The sequence below is a fragment of the Notolepis coatsorum genome, assembly GCF_963971535.1.
Source record: "Notolepis coatsorum genome assembly, chromosome: 1".
Lineage (NCBI taxonomy): Eukaryota > Metazoa > Chordata > Actinopteri > Aulopiformes > Paralepididae > Notolepis > Notolepis coatsorum.
Window position 1 is genome coordinate 127,639,342 of NC_140165.1, and position 21,328 is coordinate 127,660,669.

A 21,328-nucleotide genomic window follows, 5' to 3' on the forward strand; every position below is an offset into this window, starting at 1 on the left:
CTTTAACAGCAAGAGCTATGGGTCAAAGAGGATCACCACAGCTTGAACAAAAAACACTCTGTCCTGGATCCCTTTGCCTGTCCCTAAATCCCCTCTCAGTCCTGCCCCCCCATGACAGATATGATGACGTATCACATCATGTCAGATCTGACATGACGTACATTAAGATGATACGTAGATTTAACATCGGAGAGAGAACATGAAGAGAGATAAGCAAGATATGATATCCACACACGATATGATGTAGAGAGTGAGATGTGTGTGTGTGTGTGTGTGTGTGTGTGTGTATGTGTGTGTGTGTCTGTGTGTGCGTGCGTCTGCGTACAGACGTATGTGTATTGTATGTGTGTATTATGTCACAGGGAATGTGTGTGTGTGTGTGTGTGTCGGTGTGTATATCTGTGCGACTGTGTGTGTCTGTGTACGTGTGTGTCCGTGTGTCTGTGTGTGTGTGCTGTGCCTGTGTGAAAGAGAGAAAATAACAAGATATGAAAGCACACAATGTACGAGATTACCAGCACACAACATGCCGTACTGAAATATCCATCTGTTCTAAATTGTTTTAAGAACGTCAGCCAGACCGTCTTTCAGCACTGCTAGTTGACCTATATTAAACTAGTCCACCTCATACACATTTTCCCCAACAACAGCCATGCCAAATAACGGAGCAATTGAAGAAAAGCGTCTTGTGAATCTCAAAAGGAAATTCCAAAGAGAGAGCACATAGATTTTCTCTCAGACGTCATTGATAAAGGATGTGCTGAGGTGGCACCACGAGAACTGCAACGGAACTTATCCCGAGTCACTTCCAGATGTCAAGAATCAATAGCGGTCGTGGCTGATATACAGGCAAGGTTTCACCAAGTAGGAATGTCGGCAAACAATGTGGATGTTCTCAGATTCTTCTGGTGGCCTGACGGCCATCTGACCCAGATGCCAATTGAGCACCTGTTTGGAGCCGCTTCCTCACCAAGTTGTGCAAGCTTTGCATAAAAAAACGAAATAAAAAAAATAGTTGCAGAGGACAATGAGAGCTGTGAAGTAAATGACAGAATCAAGAGGAATGTCCACGTCGATGACTGTTTCAAGACGTATACTCTCTGACCATGGACTACAGGAGGCTCTGAATCTCGTCACCAACCTCTCAGCTGTGCCACCGATGACCCTGAAGCCACAGTTGTTCCTAGCGTTGTTGTGGAGAGAACAGAGAACACCACTAACCAGCTGCTTTCTTATTTCTCCTGTTGGATACAGTCAAGCAAGGCTGTGGCTCGGTTGCTCAAATTAAAAAGTGTCTTGCAATCTCTAGCAAAACAAGGGAAAAGAAAAGCAGTCCGAGGTCAACCCGTCCATATGCATGATCACAGAATAACATAACAATGGAGAAAATAATTGACTCACAGCAGATGGTTAAGAGAAAAGAGTATAACCGTTGACCTTGAAAAGGCGGAGAAATCCATCATCTGTTTCAGCCAAAAGCAAAGATTGCCAGAAGAGACGACTAGGCTGGAAACGGCACGGTCTGGTGTGAAAAGTTCAACTTGCCTTTACAAGTTGGATTCAGTATTAGAGGATGGAATTCTCGGGGGTCAACCTAACAGATCAGCTGGGGCGGCTAAGTGGCGCAGTGGGCAAGGCGCTCGCCACTAATGCAGGAGATGCTGGGTTCGAGCCCAGCTCTCGGCATTGCTACCAGCTTGGCTGGTCGTTCATACTAACGCAATTGGCAGCGTTAGGGGTGGGAAGCTGGTGGGTGGGGATCGGACTTTGTGGACAGCGACTCCTACAGGTCGGTTGGTGCGCCTGCGCAGCAGAATCAGGAAGCAACGAGGGCGGCGTGACCCTCCCATGCAGACCCTTGCCGCTGAGAGATCGCGCTGTGCAGGTGAAAAGATGCGACAGCTGCCTCCTCGTGTACCGGAGGGGACACGTGATGCAAGGCTTGGTCCACATTGCAGCCGGCCTGTGGGAGGCATGGCCTAACAGCGTTCGAGACAGCTGAGGGTAGAATTGGACAATACGAAATTGGGATGGGAGAAAAATAGAAAATGGGAGAAAAAAGTAGATAAAAAAAAAACAGATCAGCTATGCCATGACTTATCAAACATCCTATTATCATGCACATTACCTCCGTCATCCATCGCCATATATATGGAAGTACAAAAGACAAGTAAGACAGGAGGACATGGTCTACCTGCTTAAAGGCTGATGATGCCAGATAACACCTCCATTCACTACTGTTGGACTGGATTATTTGGGGCACATCAAGGTAAGAAGAGCAAGGAGCCTTGTGAAAAGATATGGTGTCAGGTTCACCTGGATGTCAAGCAGAACAGTGCATTCGGAGGTGGCTCAGTCACTCGATACAGACTAATTTATTCATGCTATGAGGAGGTTTATCTGCAGAAGGGGACAAGTGAGAGATATCTAAGATCAGACAATGGAACGAACCTGGTTGGAAGTCTCCATTAACACTGAATCAAAGCGAAGTCCAAGATTCCCTGCTAGAGACGTAGCTGGAAACAGATTCAGTATATTGCCGAGCTGTTTTGGAAACGCTGGACTAAAGAGTACCTACCCTTACTGCAGGAGATACAAAAGACACTGGTCAGCAGCGAGAAGGAATTTTCAAGTAGGCGAAATTGAGATGAATGTGGATTCAACAGCGCTCTTGGATGCCTGGGAGAGTTGAGGAAACCATTCCCGATTCAAAAAGGTCTTGTTGGCTCTGGCAGACTACAGAAAAGGACATGTGTTCTTAAGCGATCACCAAGATGTGCCTGCTGTCGAAGACTGAAGATGCCCAGTGAGATTAGTACTACCAGATACAGTGGCTGCTTTTTATTTTAAATTATTGTATTTACACACATATACAATTAGGGACCAGTGTGTGGGAGGATATTCTCTGTTTTGATATTGTTGTGTGTGCACGAATGGTTGTATGTGTGTTGCCCTCTACAGGCCCTGAGAGCCTGTTCTATATAAGGATGGGGGCGTGGCTGAAAGCCTTCTACAATGGCTTCACTATGGCCTACATCAGGGGTCTCAAACTCACGGCCCGCGGGCCAATTGCGGCCCGCTGGATGATATTTTGCGGCCCCCTACTTGACATCAAAGTGTAGTGTTAATGCAGCCCGCGCCGCCGCGCGCAACTTGTTGCCGAGTCGTTGCGCGAGTTGGGCGTTTTATTTATTTTATCACTTGTAGGCTACCATAGCGCAGGCTCATGGCAGCAACGTTAGTGGTTGAAACGTGATTCCGGAGTGATACCAAGTAGAAGGAAATATATCCTGTCATCAGTGCGTATAGCAGGTATCCTCGAAATTCTCTGCTATCTCCTCTGCACTGCTCCAACTGTCTGTGTCTGTCTACTGCTTTGGTCCAATCATATTCAGCGTCCCGTCAGCATCCCCCCACCCACAGTCTGCGAATCAGAGCAGAGTAGGCGGGTCTTCACGGAATGCGTGTTGTCTTTCAACGGGTTGGAGTCAGAGCGAGAGTTGACAGCGCATTTACAGGTAGTCTAATCTGCAGGTACTGTAGCGAGTAGCATAATTTTTACCAGCAGGCAGCTAGTAGAAAAATATGGCATGTTCAAAGATGGCCAGTAAAATAAAAGTAAACAGTGAAAATCGCTGCAATTCAAAGGTGAATGGACTGAAAAATATGCGTTCATCCTCCCTCCAACCAACGAAACGCCAATACGAAACAAAACAGTTATTTTGATGCAACCTTTCAGCACTAAGAACCACAAAAATAAATGGAATGAAATCATCATATCAAGCTGCAAGCAGAATTATTGTTAAAGTTATGTCACAACGATAAAAAGCAACCAAGTGTCACTGCTCGCTCAGTGGCATGGGTGTTGGCTAAACACAAGAAGCCATTCTCTGATGCATAAATAATAAAATAATGTATGACTGAAGTGATGGAGACCATGTTTGAAGGCAAACAAAAGCAAATCCTCCTCAGATAGCACAGCAACCAGAATAACTGAAATACTGGCTGTGATAGAATAAAAAAAATGCACAGTGCATTTCCATAGCTGTGGATGAGTCCACTGACACCACTGAGAATGCTCAGTTGCTGGTGTTTTTGAGGTTTTATGATGAGGCAAAGGGGTAGTTTGTTGATGTATTAATACATTTTTGGAATACTTGAAACCCTTTTTTTTGTGGAATATTTTATGCGGCCCAGCCTCACCCAGACTCTACCTCCAGCGGCCCCCAGGTAAATTGAGTTTGAGACCCCTGGCCTACATGAACTCCTCTTCTTATTTAATTATTACAAGCCCGTTTAAATTTCTGTTCATTTGTTAATAAAACGACAAAGCCTTTTTTGGACAAAAAAATTCGAATCTTCATAAACCTCACAGGAAGCCAAACCAAGCCTCAGTCAGTCACCAGTGATGTTCATTTGGAACCCAAGGAACAAGTGGTGAAACGTCACTACATATGGACTGATCGACTAAGAGAGGAGGGAGCCCCCTGCGCACACACCCACCTCTGGTGAACAGTATCCCAGGTCAAGCTGCTTGACCTCCCCCTCCGTGCGCTCCTCCCGCTCCTCTTTGTCTTTCCGGGGTGACGGGACTATCTTCCTCTGTAGGAGGGGCCAGTCGCACTTGGTTATCTCCACGTTCAACTTCTTCATGGTGATGGACAGGGGCAGGAGCTTTCTGGCCGCCGCCGTCTTCCAGGCCCTCACCGGGGGAGGCGACTCCCGCTTTGCCCCCGCCTCCGAATCGTCGTCCTCCCGGGCGGGGGAGCTCTTCAGGCTGGGACCCCCCCTATGGCTCTTCTCTCCATCCGAGGCCTGGGAGTTGGCCGAGTCGCTGGCGTTCGGAGCGCTGCACTGCCTGCGGGGGAGCTGTCTGCGCGGCGGCGGCGGCAGCGGCGGCGGCTGCTGCTCCTTGTCCGGCGAGGCCACCTCCTCTCTCTTGCTGCCCAGGCTGCTGGAACGCTGGGTGCGTTTCTCCGGCCTGGGGTTGCTCCTCTTGGCGGGCGGGGGCTCGCTGGGGTCCGGGTCGACGTAGATGAAGGTGTAGTTGTCACTGCGCTCCTGCCGCGACATTGCGATGGCGTCCTCGGCGTGGCCGACGCCCACCTCCCACTGGTTGCGCTCTCTCTGGGGTATCGGCTTCAGCAGCTGGGAGGAGAAGACGACACATGACTGCAATTCTAATCAAAACGTATTCCACGGGATGCCGTGTTGGCTTTAAATTTTATATTTTTTTTTATTATTACCAATTCTATTCCACCTATGCCATTGCCTTTTTATTTCTCGCTGCTAAACTTGGTGACAAAGACGGTTGCTAGTGAAGATATTCAAAAACCAAATAAATAATGTATGTTTATGTAATGTAAAACTTACAAGATATTCGTAAAGAAATGGAACAAGGGGCTTGGCCTTTTTCATTGAATATTGACAGACTTTGGAGGCCAATATATCTCATTCTAGATGCGGAGTCAGTAGCTCTCAATGAAGAAATCGGTAAGCTGGCCTCATCCTTGTTGCCTAGGAACCAGAAGGTGAACTAGACATGCATGGACGGAGAGTAGGGTATAACCCCCCGAAGCGCCCCGAATTCTCAATGATGGCTTTTTACCATGCCCTTAATCTGGTCAAATGGTTTGACCTACCAATTGGATTTATACAATTATAAAAATGGTGGTCACTAGACACCACACATGAGGTTTAGTCAGAATCAGAATTTGATGAATCTAAATGTGGCCATATTGTTGTCACATTCATATTGATAATAATGGTAGGATATCACAAAATAACAACAAATGACACATTTTATAATGATCGGACAAGCAGTTAAAGGACCATACCAGTCTAATTTAGTTTTTTTTATTCCACGAGACTTGAAAGTTGTTTGAGGGTCGCTAGGCATACATAACTCAGTCTTCTGAAAACCATTAACTTTTTCTACACTCCACTAGAAGCCCTGCACGTCAAAACTCTGCATTGCATTTGTTATCGTCTCCTTTGTGCTTCTAGTTGCTGTACAAATTTTAATTGCTTGTAGTAGAGTAATACAGTAATGTTTGCGAAGATAAATTATACAATGATTTTCACAAGGGTAAATGATCTGTGCCTAGCTACTTCACTACTGGGCCGGTCCTTTATACCGGCAGCCATCAGGCTCTACAACAAATGGCTCGGCTGCTGCCAGAACTATCATGTCAGAACTCGGGACTTGAGAACTAGAGACTCATATCACTGGACTCATATCACTGCATTATCTTGTATTTTGTACTTTTTTATATTATATTGCATTTGTATTTATATTTTATATTGTATCTATAGTGTATATAGATATTGGACTGTATAGGACTGTGAAGCTCTATACCCCCCCCCATGCTGCTTTGACACCCAAATTTCCCAGAGGGGATTAATAAAGGATCATCTTATCTTATCATAGGTCTTTATAGCAAATGTCTTCCCTGTACGACTAACGGATCAGGAGATGTGCTCATTTGAATACTGAAAATTTGGAGGGATGGTCATGGGATCACCAAAACCAATAGGGTTCTTGCTCTAGGGGTCATGAATTAAGCATAGTAAATTTGAAAAGATTTGAATTAAAGCTACCAGTATTCGAGTTATCTCGTTCACACTTAGGACCTGCGATGGACACTGCCGTTTCAGGGATTTCATTAGGTAGATGTCCAGAGCTAGAGCTGATTGTATACCTTGTGCCTCTCTGCTGGGTTGGTGGTCTTGCGCAGTGTCTCAGACTGCAGCTCATCAAACTGATGTTTTCCTTGGTACGTGACAATCCTCTTCTCATGGATCCATGCTCGCTCGGCCACGCTGCCAAAAAACTGGACATGGTACTCCCTGTGACCTACACATGCAAAGAGGTCAGGTGAGAACACATACTATGACCACACTCGTCATCTACTCCTTGATTAGCTTAGCTGAGCTACAAGAAAACCAAAGGGAGATCCATTATAACTTTGTTGTAGGTATTCATTCCTAGGGATGCACCGATTCAATATTGATATCGGATATCGGCCCCGATATGACTAAAATAGCTGGATCGGTTACCGAAAAAGATATATTATATCGGTTTTTATATATATATATATATATATATATATATATATATATATATATATATATATATATATATATATATATATATATATATATATATATATATATATATATATTTATATTTATAATATAATAATAAATAAAATAATAAATAACAATTCAGTACATTTATATCTATGTGTTAATTTGTTACATTTTGTTTCACTAACTTAGGAAAGTAATGTTTTAAGTCAAGCCTGATGTTGCCTTGCACAAAAGAATGATCCCCGTCTCTTCCACACAGTGAGGCATACAGTTTATTAATTGAATAATGGGTATCGGATCGGTACTCGGTATCGGCCGATACCCAAAGCCCAGGTATCAGGACTTAAAAAGTCGGATCGGTGCATCCCTATTCATTCCTCCATACTGGTAATGGATAAAGGATAATGATATCCATAACGTCATCTGGATACTTTGGTACAAAACGAAAACGTAGGAAAGTGCCTTTTCCTATGTATAGTTATCACACAACCACACTCAAAGCAGATATTGTAATCACTTGTGTCAGTGTGTGGATGTCCGCAACGGTGATAACTTGCACATTTCTTTACCAATTTGGATCAAATTTGAAGGGTTGGCAGTCAGCCAGACACCTGCACTATTAAACTTTTTTCTTTATCATTAAAAGAACAACAGTGCAGACCGAGGTGAAGGTTTTAGCCATTGGCATGTATGGGCAGGAGGCAAACGATATGGATTGGGATGCGAGCTACTTGCTGTTCTCCTAAACATACATGACAGGTGGACAGACCTGCAGAGAACACATCTCTCTGGGAACCATTCTAGTACATTTTCATCCACTTCTTCTGACACATGCTTTGCATACATGACTGTGTACGGGAATGACATGTTTGGTAATTGTTTTGGTGCAAATTTAAGTGTAGCCTTACCTCTGGTGTTGATGCGTGTGTGTACTTTCATCTGGGGGTCTGAGGAGACCATGCAGGGCCACCAGGGGTAGGTACCCACCTTGGACCACACCAGATCCCCTATCACAAACTCCTTACAGAAACCAGTCTCCTGGATTACAGAGGGGTGATGGACCTTCGGCACCTACAGGAGACAAGACCAACGACGATAACTATTTTACAAGTGCATGCATAACACACACAAACACAACATTTAGCAGTTAGTGATAAGGCATAACAAAAAATATTGTTTGTTTCCTGTTGGTTGTCAGTTAAGGCCATGGGTAGGTAGGGAATTTATTTTATTTTTTATTTTATTCTTTCCCACGGCGACTATGGATAGGGAATTTCTTTATTTAATTAAAATGTTTACAACAACATGGATGCATGTACTCTGCCAGCATGTTTAATATCCATAATACTAAAGGTTTGACTAAGATTTCTATGAAACTTACTCAAAAAATAAAATAAGTTTTTTTTTTTGAATATTTTTATTTTATTTTTTTTACTCATAAAATATATTGGGTCGCACCTAAATCGGCAGGGTCGGTCGGCAACCGGAAACAAACCATGTTTTTTTTTAGGCCTAATTAAAACATCCATGGAGAGCGAGCTAAGTAGCGCTTGCCTTGGGTGTCTTTGGCTCGGCTTTGACGACAGTCTTCTGGGGCCTCGGTGTCGGAGCCATGGGCAGATCTGGGGACTGAGGCTGGACAGGGGTGTCCTCTGTCTGGCTTGGGGTACCTCCCTGTGGTTGGTCCTGGTCCAACGCCTGCTCCTGGGCTTGCCCCTGCAGTCGAGCGCTCTTTTTCCTCTTCTCCTTCTTCCTCTCGTGTGTGCGCTGCACCTCCGTAGCCTCCTCGTTCGTCTGGGAATCCTCTTCCTGGGGATCAGAGAGGACAGAGGTCAGCTATGTCGACCTCACAGAAACCGTCAAATCAGAACAGTTTAGTTGACTGAGGGAAGATCTTGTGAACTCGAGACTAGACTGATGAGTCAATATGGTAATTAGAGACACAGACCAATTGATACTAACCTGTAAAACTATAAAACCATGCTAAACACAGAAAAAAGGCATTTATAATGCATGGCCCCTTTAAATCAACTTTCCAGCCCCTGTCAACTGTCAAATGATGTCAACTGTCAACCTGAATTAACATTCAGTATTCAATATGGTCTGATATTAACATTCAGTATTCAATATTGTCTGATTCAATATTAACATTCAGTATTCAAGTAGAACAGCTAGCTAGCCATTGTGGACACTCACCTTTCCACAGCAAAACGGTAGGCAAGGCACCTTGGTTGAGAAATGCAGGTTTCAGTCTATGTGTTGTAGGATAGACAGTCTATCTATCCTGGCTAAAGATTCACAATGAGATCTTCTTCTTCTTCTTTAGAATTTCTGGCAGTGTAGACGCATCGTGGCGTATTACTGCCCTCCGCACTTCTTTTGATGATCTCTTCTTCTTCTTCTTCTTCTTCTTCTTCTTCTTCTTCTTCTTCTTCTTCTTCTTCTTCTTTCTTGGCGTATTTATTCCCTCCTCAGTTCTTATACTACACTAGTGGTGTGCCATCTTTAGGCCTCTTCAACTCACACTTTCTCCTTCTTCTCTGCTCCTCTTGCCTGTCCAATACTAATACATACACTAACGCTATATTGAGAGAATTGTTGAATATATAGAACACAAAATTTGTGTTCTATATATATTCAACAATTCTAGAACATTTAATGTTCTAGAATGTTCTATTATCATACTGTGACATCACAAATGTTCTAGAATGTTCTATTATGACATCATACTGTGACATCACAACGGAACATGTTTGAGTTCCATTTGAATAATATAAATAATATGTGTTACAAAGGGTCAGATTAAACCGAATATATATATTTATTGCCTGAGATCCCATGTATAATATTTGTATATCGTTTGATATCCCTTGTATATTCTTTGTACATATACACGGAATATCCCTTTACCTGGTACAGGACAGACCATAATATTCGTTCTCCTATTGGAAGCGATCCCCTAGGCGCCAGTGACTTACCCCTAGAGCTGACTTGAAAGCTACCGACATGACTTGTCTTAACATGCCCGCTTCTGCCCATGAATACGGCTACCGAAAGCAGAGCGGCACTATTTGTCCACCGTATATATAAATATGGCGCGGCGAATACAGACCTTCCTTTTCAGTTCGCCTTCAGTTCAGTCTGGTTCAGTTACCAAGTAAAGCCTTACCCACTACGCAACGTGCGGTACAGCAGGGCTCGTATTGCCTCAAATAGAGTCGTGTTATTCTACTACGTTTGTTTAACGTATCGTTCGCTATTTATTAGTAAACCTTCATTACGAGTCAAAGACCACGTGAAGTGAGTAATTGTGCGTCTACATAGAGCACTTATTGCCGCGTGCTAATAAGGATAGTAACGTCAAGTTCAACCGTGGACCACCGCGCACCACGGAGGATACCTACACCGGACCAGCAGAGCCACTTTCCGGCAAGGATTATTATTCTTCATTCTTCACCAAGCTGCTGGAGCAGAGAACCGCCTACCCCGCTGCTACTGTGGGATCTACGCCTGCCCGTGGGGACATCACTCGAGCCCGTCTCTGTCGTACCAGAGGCTCCACGGCTTTCATCTGCGTGGCGCGCACCCTGGGACCAGGCTGCCTTTCCCCGCTGACACAGGGGTGATATCGCCTCCGTGGACCCTTGACTTTCATAGAGCATTGCCTCCCTCTGCTGGCTTACAACCGGTAGTACACCCCCCTTCCCAGAATATCCCTAGATCTAAGTCCTAACATTCATTATTGATTTGCCTGCACATTCTTTGCCTTATAAGCGCATCTAAAGTGAACAAAGTAATGTAATATCATATTCTTACTGTAATAAATATTCTAAACAAGTATTTGTGTGGAAACCGTTTCATTGTGGAAGTGTTGTCATCTAATATACTTGTGTACAGTAAGGCCAGTAATGTACATACACGGTAGTAGTTTAATGATACTAATACTTGATTAATACAGTCAGGGAATTGTACCCCTCAGTTACAATTGGTCCTTCGAGCCGGAGATAATAATTAGCGTAATATTAATATAATATTAATATTGACATGGCCGATGACGAACACTCCACAAACCGTTCTCCCAAGCTAGATCGCCCGCAGCGCAGACGGCAGCCACCTCCCTATCTAGAGGCATACTCTGTCAGTCCAATACCTAGCTTTAAAGGGAAGTTAAACGCGGAAAAAGTAGAAAGTAAAATTATGTCCGACCCTAACAACCAGGCTACCCCGCCAACAGAGGCCCTAGTGGGTTCTAATGTAACTGACCAAGCTCACGGTGGGGACCAGGAGGGAACTGACACGACTTTACCCCCAGACAATACCGAAGAAATAGTCCCCGATCAGCTCCGGGAGGAAGACAACCCTAAAGAGACGCGCACCCAGGAGACGGATCTCCTCGGTACGCAACAGGAGAACGGATCTCCAACAAGTACTGCCGGGAGCCGATCGCCCCGAACGGCGTCTTCCCCCAGCGAGGCGGACAAGATGCTGGCGCAGGCACTCATCGCCACCCTGGCAGCCTCCACCGAACGCGATCGACTTCAAGCGCAACAGACGTGCGAGCGCGAACATTTTGCAGGCGAGCGAGAGCGCTTCCAGGCGCAACAAAGGAGTGAAGACGACCGAATAAGACTGGAGACCAGACGCCTCCAGACAGAAGAGAACATTGAGAGAAGCCGCGCCGACGTCGCAAATGCACAGCTCCACGCTGCCCATGCCAGCGCCAATGCCCAGCGCGACGTCGCCAACGCACAGCGCGACGCTGCCCAGGCCAGCGCCAATGCGCAGCGCGACATCGCCAATGCCCAGCGCGAAGCCGCGCGCGACGCAGCCCATGCCCGGCGCGAGGCAGAGCGCGACCGGCTGCAGGCGGAGCTGATGGACAAACTGGTTGCCATGGCGACACCCCCTCACTCCGCACGGAGCTCTCAGAGATCGTCAAGACATGGGTCTAGGACACATTCCCCTACCCGACGAAGCGACCCGGGACCCCGCCAACAGGAGGATCCTGTCCACGTCTCGGAACCCCCTCCCCGGCCGGTCCATACGAGACCCAGCAACCGGGAAGAACCGGACCACGCCGAGAGACTGAACAGAAGACTCCAGGTCCTAGCAGAGGGAGAGGAGGAGGAGGAGGAGGAGTGTCAAGCCGACCAGCAGCAACGTGCTCTGGCCCAGGAGGCCCAGTACAGCCCCGACCAGCAGCAACGTACTCAGGACCCGGAGGTCCAGTACAGCCCAGAAGTCAGCCCCGAGGCCCTGCGCTACAAACCCCCGACTCAACTCACGGGTGAGTTTGACGCACCGTCAGCCCCGAGGAACAGCACCTGGGTACCCGACCTTCGGTACCCACCAAGTACCAGCCCAAGACGACACGCAAGAGGAGACTCGCCTAGGAGGCCTCTCCCCCAACGCTCACCGATGTGCCAGTCATCCATGACATCATACATTGGCACACCGACGTTTCAAGACTTCACCCATGAGAATCGAGCACAGTATACGGAGCTCCGGATGTGCTTAGAGACAATGATGGTGGATGTCGCTGATGAACGCCACAAGTATGCAATATTACTGCAGCACCTGAAAGTGCCCCGAGCGCACAATATAGCGCTAGCCTATGCCACCTCTACGACCCCATACACCGCGGCTCTAGCAGCGCTGGACCAGAGATATGGACGTATATGGGATTACGTAATAGAAGAGATAAGGCATATTGACCGCTTACCCCCAGCAACAGACAATCGCTCACTAGACGACCTGTCTATAAAAGTACAGTCCCTGGTAGGGATGCTGGGAGCGCAACGAGAAAAGGGTATGCACGAGCTATACGCCAACTCTAACGTCGAGAGGATTTTAGAGAAGCTGCCGCCCGCCAGACAGGAGCGCTTCAGGCGGCAAAGAGACCACCGTGATCCTAACGGTCCAGAACCATCCCTCCTAGACTTGGCCGACTTCCTGGCGAGAGAAGTCAGCAGCCTACGATTGGATACGTTCGTACGGAGCACACCAAGCTCCAGAGAGGGACCTAGGAGAGTAAACGATGGCCGAAGATCGGTGACTGTTATGCACCAAGCCGAATCAGTACCGCAGCACCAGAACCACAACACCCCCTCGACGAAAGAGGACCAGTGGCAGATTGAGTGCCAGTACTGTGAGGGAGAACATCGGCTGTATCAGTGCGAAGATTTCAAGAAGCTGACCACGGATGATGTGAGCCAGTGGGTCAAGGACCACCGCCGCTGCTTCCGCTGCGCGCGCAGCCACCTAGCAGCTGAGTGCCGCTTGAAAAAGAAGTGCAGCAGGTGCGGTGGCACCCACCTGGAGGTCCTGCATGACATCAACAGGCGTCAGCCAGGACAACAGAGTGGGCCCGTCGCGGTAATGTACCATGCCGAGGCGGTGGCACCAGAACCAAAGTTCCACCAGACCGCTCCCTGGTGTCCCGACTGCCACGGCAGACACTGGGAGTCACGGTGCGACTCGCACCATATAGAGTCTACGTCACCACTCGAGACAGGAGTGCTCCACATAGACCCCCAGCATAGCGGGACCCCCCGTGTGCTCCTCAAAGTGGTCAGGGTGCTCCTGAGCCACGAGGACAAGGTCCTGGACACTTACGCCGTCCTGGACGATGGGTCTGAAAAGACTCTCCTCCTCGCTTCCGCAGCAGCTCAGTTGGGCCTGCGAGGTGTCAAAGATACGATGACCATACGCACCATCAGAAGGGACCAGAAGACCATAAAGGGTGAAAAGGTCTCCTTCGAGATAGCAGCGGTGGACAAGCCCGAGAAGCAGTATAGTATAAGTAACGTCTTCACCAGCCACGACATAGGCCTGTCTCAGTACACCTACCCCATCCCACAGCTGATGGCTAAGTATGGGCACCTACGTCAACTACCTATACCGCTTATCGACGGCGCCACACCGACCCTGCTCATCGGCTCCGACCACGCGGACCTCATTCTCCCAATTGAGGCGGCCCACGTCGGACCCAAAGGATGCCCAGTCGCGGTTCAGACCCGACTGGGATGGACGCTCCAGGGCCCCATCTACGGACTTGACAGTCAACCCACGTCTACAAGCTGCCTACACACAGAGGCGAGCGACACCGGCCTCTCCCCCGTACAGCAGAGGCTATTGACATTAAGCGAGAGGCCCGTGAGAGAACCGTGGGTACCAGAGGGAGTTCGGAACTCCACCCCCCTCAGCTGCGCTCCAGACGTGGCTGACCTTGAACCCAGCACCCCAAGCGACTCCTTGACGGGGCGGCCGGGACCGGCCCCTCCTCAGATGGGGTACAGAGCAAACAAGAGAGACAGACGGAGGAGGAGGAGGCACAGCCAAGCACAGATCAAAGCAGTCTCAGGCCCGCTCCTTCCTAAGCCCCTCTTCATCCCGTCCAGTCGTCATGACCATAGACCAGTCACCACCCCGAGCTGCGTGGCCGGCCGGCCGCGTAAGCAAAGTGACCACTGGTGCCGACGGAAAGGTCAGAGTGGCAGAAGTGCTCGGCCAAGGGCGGATCTACAACCGACCCGTGGCGAGGCTGATAGAGTCGCCAAGGCTCCCCGACTCGCTTAATGACGACCATGACCCATGACTTTGTGAACTGACCGACCCCTCACAACGGACATTGAGTAGTGGACCGTGCGGTTAATCTGTCTCTGCTTAGCTAATTAGGTGGGACTAATTAGGGGGCGGCTGTTACAAAGGGTCAGATTAAACCGAATATATATATTTATTGCCTGAGATCCCATGTATAATATTTGTATATCGTTTGATATCCCTTGTATATTCTTTGTACATATACACGGAATATCCCTTTACCTGGTACAGGACAGACCATAATATTCGTTCTCCTATTGGAAGCGATCCCCTAGGCGCCAGTGACTTACCCCTAGAGCTGACTTGAAAGCTACCGACATGACTTGTCTTAACATGCCCGCTTCTGCCCATGAATACGGCTACCGAAAGCAGAGCGGCACTATTTGTCCACCGTATATATAAATATGGCGCGGCGAATACAGACCTTCCTTTTCAGTTCGCCTTCAGTTCAGTCTGGTTCAGTTACCAAGTAAAGCCTTACCCACTACGCAACGTGCGGTACAGCAGGGCTCGTATTGCCTCAAATAGAGTCGTGTTATTCTACTACGTTTGTTTAACGTATCGTTCGCTATTTATTAGTAAACCTTCATTATGAGTCAAAGACCACGTGAAGTGAGTAATTGTGCGTCTACATAGAGCACTTATTGCCGCGTGCTAATAAGGATAGTAACGTCAAGTTCAACCGTGGACCACCGCGCACCACGGAGGATACCTACACCGGACCAGCAGAGCCACTTTCCGGCAAGGATTATTATTCTTCATTCTTCACCAAGCTGCTGGAGCAGAGAACCGCCTACCCCGCTGCTACTGTGGGATCTACGCCTGCCCGTGGGGACATCACTCGAGCCCGTCTCTGTCGTACCAGAGGCTCCACGGCTTTCATCTGCGCGGCGCGCACCCTGGGACCAGGCTGCCTTTCCCCGCTGACACAGGGGTGATATCGCCTCCGTGGACCCTTGACTTTCATAGAGCATTGCCTCCCTCTGCTGGCTTACAACCGGTAGTACACCCCCCTTCCCAGAATATCCCTAGATCTAAGTCCTAACATTCATTATTGATTTGCCTGTACATTCTTTGCCTTATAAGCGCATCTAAAGTGAACAAAGTAATGTAATATCATATTCTTACTGTAATAAATATTCTAAACGAGTATTTGTGTGGAAACCGTTTCATTGTGGAAGTGTTGTCATCTAATATACTTGTGTACAGTAAGGCCAGTAATGTACATACACGGTAGTAGTTTAATGATACTAATACTTGATTAATACAGTCAGGGAATTGTACCCCTCAGTTACAATATGTATGGTAAGGCTGTCCCCAAAGCCTGTTTTTGGGATTCAAACTTCGTCAGGGTTCTTCGAACGGAAATACATTTTGAGGTAACAAAATACTATTTTGAGGCGACGACATATTTTTTTCATTTTGCGTGGCAGCAATAAGCCTTTGTAGCAAGCAGATTAGCTGGGCTAGCTAACATTAGCTGAACGCTTGATAGCTAACTAGCGAATAGCATCAGCTAGCTAACATTAGCTAATGTTCTTTGACACTATTATTACATCCAGGTGTTACGAAGGATCAGATTAAACCGAATATATATATTTTTTACTTGAGATATATTGTAGAGTATTTGTATATCGTCTGATATCCCTTGTATATTCTTTGTACATATACACGGAATATCCCTTTACCTAGTACAGACCATAATATTTCGTTCTCCTATTGGACAGCGATCCCCTAGGCGCCACGGCCATACCCCCAATGTCTAGTTCAAAGTCACCGCCAAAGACATGCCTGGACATGCCCGGTTCTGCGCAAGAATACGAGACAGAAATAAGGCTGGTACTAGTTTGTTCACCTAACGTATAAATACGGCGCAGGTGAATACAGAAGTACTGTTACCCCAATAAGTTGAAGCCTCACACCACGATACAACGTGCTGTGAAGTGGGCCCGTTTTGCCCCAAAATAGAGTCTTGAGACCGCGTGCGAATTGATAGCTGAAGTGTCAGAGTTTAACGCTGTATTGTCGAGTTCGACCTATTCTATTATTAAGTAATAGTCTATTATGTATAGTGTATCGTGCGGCTACCGTTCTACAGTGACCAGCATTACCAACGCTTCCTCGTACCGAGCTAGTGTGCTTATCCAGGCTGGGCGGCTTAACCTGGTGCCGTCATCCGAGGAGCCCTAGACGAGAACCGTGTGGATATGTACACTGGATAACCTACACCGGCGACTACAGAGCCCTTTTCGGCTGGATTATATTTGCTTTGGTCCTGTAGCTGATGGAGCGGAGAATCGTCTACACCCACAACTGTGTGGGATTTACCCTGTGAGGAGCATCGTCGAGCCCGCCTCTAGGACGCCTGAGGCTGGCTAGCTTTCCTCCATGCTGCACTGCATACCGGAGAATAGCTGTTGTTTGTCTACGGATCAAGAGATTATTGCACTGTCTCCTGTACCTGGAGTCTCCTTATTCTTCGTTGACCCAGACTTTCGTTACCGACAAATCCTCTCCCCTGCTGGCCTACAACCGGAGGGACCCTATTAGTATCTCCAGCTGCCCTACTAGTGTACCATATATATAATTCTTATGATACAGGTGGTATTAATTATCTCCTGCGTAATATGCTCATGGACTTACGCTCTTGACCTATTCATGCACATTCTTCGCCTTACAAGCGCAACTCTCAATCTTGATAAGTAAAGTAATGTAAGATAATCTTAGTGCTGCTAATAAATATTCTTCTAAACGAGTATTTGTGTGAAACCGTGTTATTGTGGATGTGTTCATCTCATATACCTGTGTACTGTATGGCCAGTAGTAATGTACATAAGACAGTAGTGGTTTAATGATACCATACTTATTCAATACAGTCAGGGAATTGTACCCCTCAGTTACACCCAGGCATGCGTTGCTGATTGGCTGACTGGCTGCACAGTGTTTTAATGACGCCACGTGCACGCGTGCTCCTGGGCGCGTGCGTGCGCTCCCGCGCATTAATTTTCCCTCGCGTTTGCACAGACTAAAGACAATGCTTAATTGCCTCTACGAATGGAATGTAACACATTTCATTCACAAGTTTTGTGTGAATGTATCTGAGAACGTATTTGAACACACTTGACGACCTGAGCTATTGTTATGCAAGGTAGCCAGGTGGGTACTTAGCGAGTTGGCGCATCAGTCGAGTGCAGCGCATTCCTCAGGTTTGGTGTGAACGATGGTCTGACTCATTATTATGGTGTAGTTAATACTTCATGTATCCTTAATCCCTAGGCAAAAGAAAAGAAAACGTGTGCCAATGACAGGAAGTAACGGTATATATGTGTGTGTGTGCGTGTGTGTGTGTGTGTGTGTGTGCACTGTGCACGAGTGCACATCTAGGGGCGGGGTGTAGATTGGTCTCCCTGATGTTGACTCCTTATCCACAGCCTTGGGTTGTTTAATACTGGACGAGTGTTTCATAACGGCTGTTGTGTGCGCCAGTTTCGGGGCCGGTGCGTGGGCTGGTGCGTCTGAATGTCCCGGGCTGAATTTGTGTCCCAGTCCGCCCCTGCACATTACACACACTTCTGCAGTCCCTCCCGCCGTCCCTCTCTCTCTCTCTCTCTCTTGCTCTCTCTCTCTCTCTCTCTCTCTCTCTCTCTCTCTCTCTCTCTCCCTCTCCTCGCTAGTTCTCTGCCTGTCAAACACTGTTTGAGGAAGTGTCGGGTTACAGTATGCCTACGTCCCCGACGCGTGTTGCTTTTTAACAGCGCAGCAGTGCAAGAATGTGACAATGTAACACATTTCATTCACAAGTTTTGTGTGAATGTATCTGATAACGTATTTGAACACACTTGACGACCTGAGCTATTGTTATGCAAGGTAGCCAGGTGGGTACTTAGCGAGTTGGCGCATCAGTCGAGTGCAGCGCATTCCTCAGGTTTGGTGTGAACGATGGTCTGACTCATTTTTTTTTTTTTTTTTTATCCACTTTTTCTCCCATTTTCTATATTTTCTCCCATCCCAATTTCGTATCGTCCAATTCAACCCTCCCCTGTCACGAACGCTGTTTCTTGCCTCCCACAAGCCGGCTGCAATGTGTACTAAGTCATACATAGCACAAGTCCCCTCCGGTACTTGAGGTAACAGCAGTCGCATCTTTTCACCTGCGCAGCTCGATCTCTCAGTGGCGAGGAGTAACGCGTGGGAGGCTCACGCTGCCCCCGACACTTCCTGATTCTACTGCGCAGGCGCACCAACCGACCTGTAGGAGTCGCTGTCCACAACGGCCGATCCCCACCCATCAGTTTCCCACCCCCTAATACGGCCAATGTGTATTAGTATGAACGACCAGCTAAACTGAAAGCAATGTGGAGCGCTGGGCTCGAACAGGCAAGCCCAGCGTCTCCGTCATTCGTGGCGAGCGCCTTGCCCACTACGCCACGTAGCCGCCCGTCTGACTCATTATTATGGTGTAGTTAATACTTCATGTATACTTAATCCCTAGGCAAAAAAAAAGAAAACGTATGCCAATGACAGGAAGTAACGGTATATATGTGTGTGTGTGCGTGTGTGTGTGTGTGTGTGTGCACTGTGCACGAGTGCACATCTAGGGGCGGGGTGTAGATTGGTCTCCCTGATGTTGACTCCTTATCCACAGCCTTGGGTTGTTTAATACTGGACGAGTGTTTCATAACGGCTGTTGTGTGGGCCAGTTTCGGGGCCGGTGCGTGGGCTGGTGCGTCTGAATGTCCTGGGCTGAATTTGTGTCCCAGTCCGCCCCTGCACATTACACACACTTCTGCAGTGCCTCCCGCCGTCCCTCTCTCTCTCTCTCTCTCTCTCTCTCTCTCTCTCTCTCTCTCTCTCTCTCTCTCTCTCTCTCTCTCCCTCTCCTCGCTAGTTCTCTGCCTGTCAAACACTGTTTGAGGAAGTGTCGGGTTACAGTATGCCTACGTCCCCGACGCGTGTTGCTTTTTAACAGCGCAGCAGTGCAAGAATGTGACAATTTGACCATGTGACCGCGGCAACGCGGGAGAGCGGCAGTGCGGAAATAGGCTGTCTCTAAGACAAACTCTAACCTTAACCAGCTCCTTAACAGCGCCTAAACTTACCCGTTCTAACCTTAACCAACTCCGAAACAATGCCTAACCTTAACCTTAACCTTAACCATGCCTAACCTTAACCATAGAAAGAATATTGCCATTCTCTAAGACAAACTCTAACCTTAACCAGCTCCTTAACAGCGCCTAAACTTAACCGTTCTAACCTTAACCAACTCCGAAACAATGCCTAACCTTAACCTTAACCTTAACCATGCCTAACCTTAACCGGCGAAAGAATACATGTTAAAAAAAAATCACGTTAAAAAAAAAAATGTGATGGGATTCGAACTCGTCAACAACGGACCGCAGGACCGCAGGACCGCTGCTCTGCCAGGTGAGCTGAAGCGCCGAAAGAAAATCATGGCGGGTTACTGGGGCGGTTAGATAATTCCGCAAGCTCTGCCGCTCCGCTCGCTCTGCCGCTCCGCTCGCTCTGCGGTTGCCGCGCCGGCCGCGGGGCATGGCGCAGCCAATCAGGGAAAACGCGGAAGCAAAAGCAGCACTGCTGCGCTGTTATTAAGCAATAGGCGTCCCCGACACACACGCAGTCAAGTTTGTGTATGTGTGTGTGTCTCCAACGAGGGAGAGAGGTGCACACAGTACACATTACACACTTCTGCAGTCCCTCCCGCCGTCCCTCTCTCTCTCTCTCTCTCTCTCTCTCTCTCTCTCTCTCTCTCTCTCTCTCTCTCTCTCTCTCTCTCTCTCTCTCTCCCTCTCGCTCGTTCTCTGCCTGTGAAAACCCATTTGAGGAAGTGTCGGGTTACACTGCACTACAACCATAGAGGGGGCGTTACTGCAGATCAATGCTATGTCGACGTCACAGAAACCGTCAAATCAGAACAGTTTAGTTGAGTGAGGGAAGATCTCGTGAACTCGAGACTAGACTGATGAGTCAATATGGTAATTAGAGACACAGACCCATTGATACTAACCTGTATTACTAAAAAACCATGCTAAACACAGAAAAAAGGCTTTTATAATGCATGTCCCCTTTAAATCAACTTTCCAGCCCCCTGTCAACTGTCAAATGATGTCAACTGTCAACCTGAATTAACATTCAGTATTCAATATGGTCTGATATTAACATTCAGTATTCAATATGGTCTGATATTAACATTCAGTATTCAATATTGTCTGATTCAATATTAACATTCAGTATTCAAGTAGAACAGCTAGCTAGCCATTGTGGACACTCACCTTTCCACAGCAAAACGGTAGGCAAGGCACCTTGGTTGAGAAATGCAGGTTTCAGTCTATGTGTTGTAGGATAGACAATTAGACAGTCTATCTATCCTGTCTCAAGATGCACAATGAGATCTTGAGAGAATTGTTGAATAACTATATATATTCAACAATTCTAGAACATTTAATGTTCTAGAATGTTCTATTATGACATCATACTGTGACATCACAAATGTTCTAGAATGTTCTATTATGACATCATACTGTGACATCACAACGGAACATGTTTGAGTGCCATTTGAATAATAAATAATAAATAATAATAAAGATAGAAACCATGCCTCTTGTACATATTATTG

General features: G+C 47.2%; 1 protein-coding gene across 1 annotated transcript in view; it reads right to left on the reverse strand.

Annotated features, from left to right (window-relative positions):
- Nucleotides 1-21,328, reverse strand: part of LOC311222726 (histone-lysine N-methyltransferase NSD3-like) — a gene marked incomplete at both ends in the record, with an annotated part of 60,791 nt that overhangs the window by 26,381 nt on the left and 13,082 nt on the right. The window contains 4 exons of the mRNA XM_084307336.1: nt 4,504-5,148; nt 6,702-6,856; nt 8,001-8,163; nt 8,647-8,901. Of these exons, the coding sequence (XP_084163462.1) occupies nt 4,504-5,148; nt 6,702-6,856; nt 8,001-8,163; nt 8,647-8,901 (1,218 nt within the window). The remainder of the gene's footprint in view (nt 1-4,503; nt 5,149-6,701; nt 6,857-8,000; nt 8,164-8,646; nt 8,902-21,328) is intronic.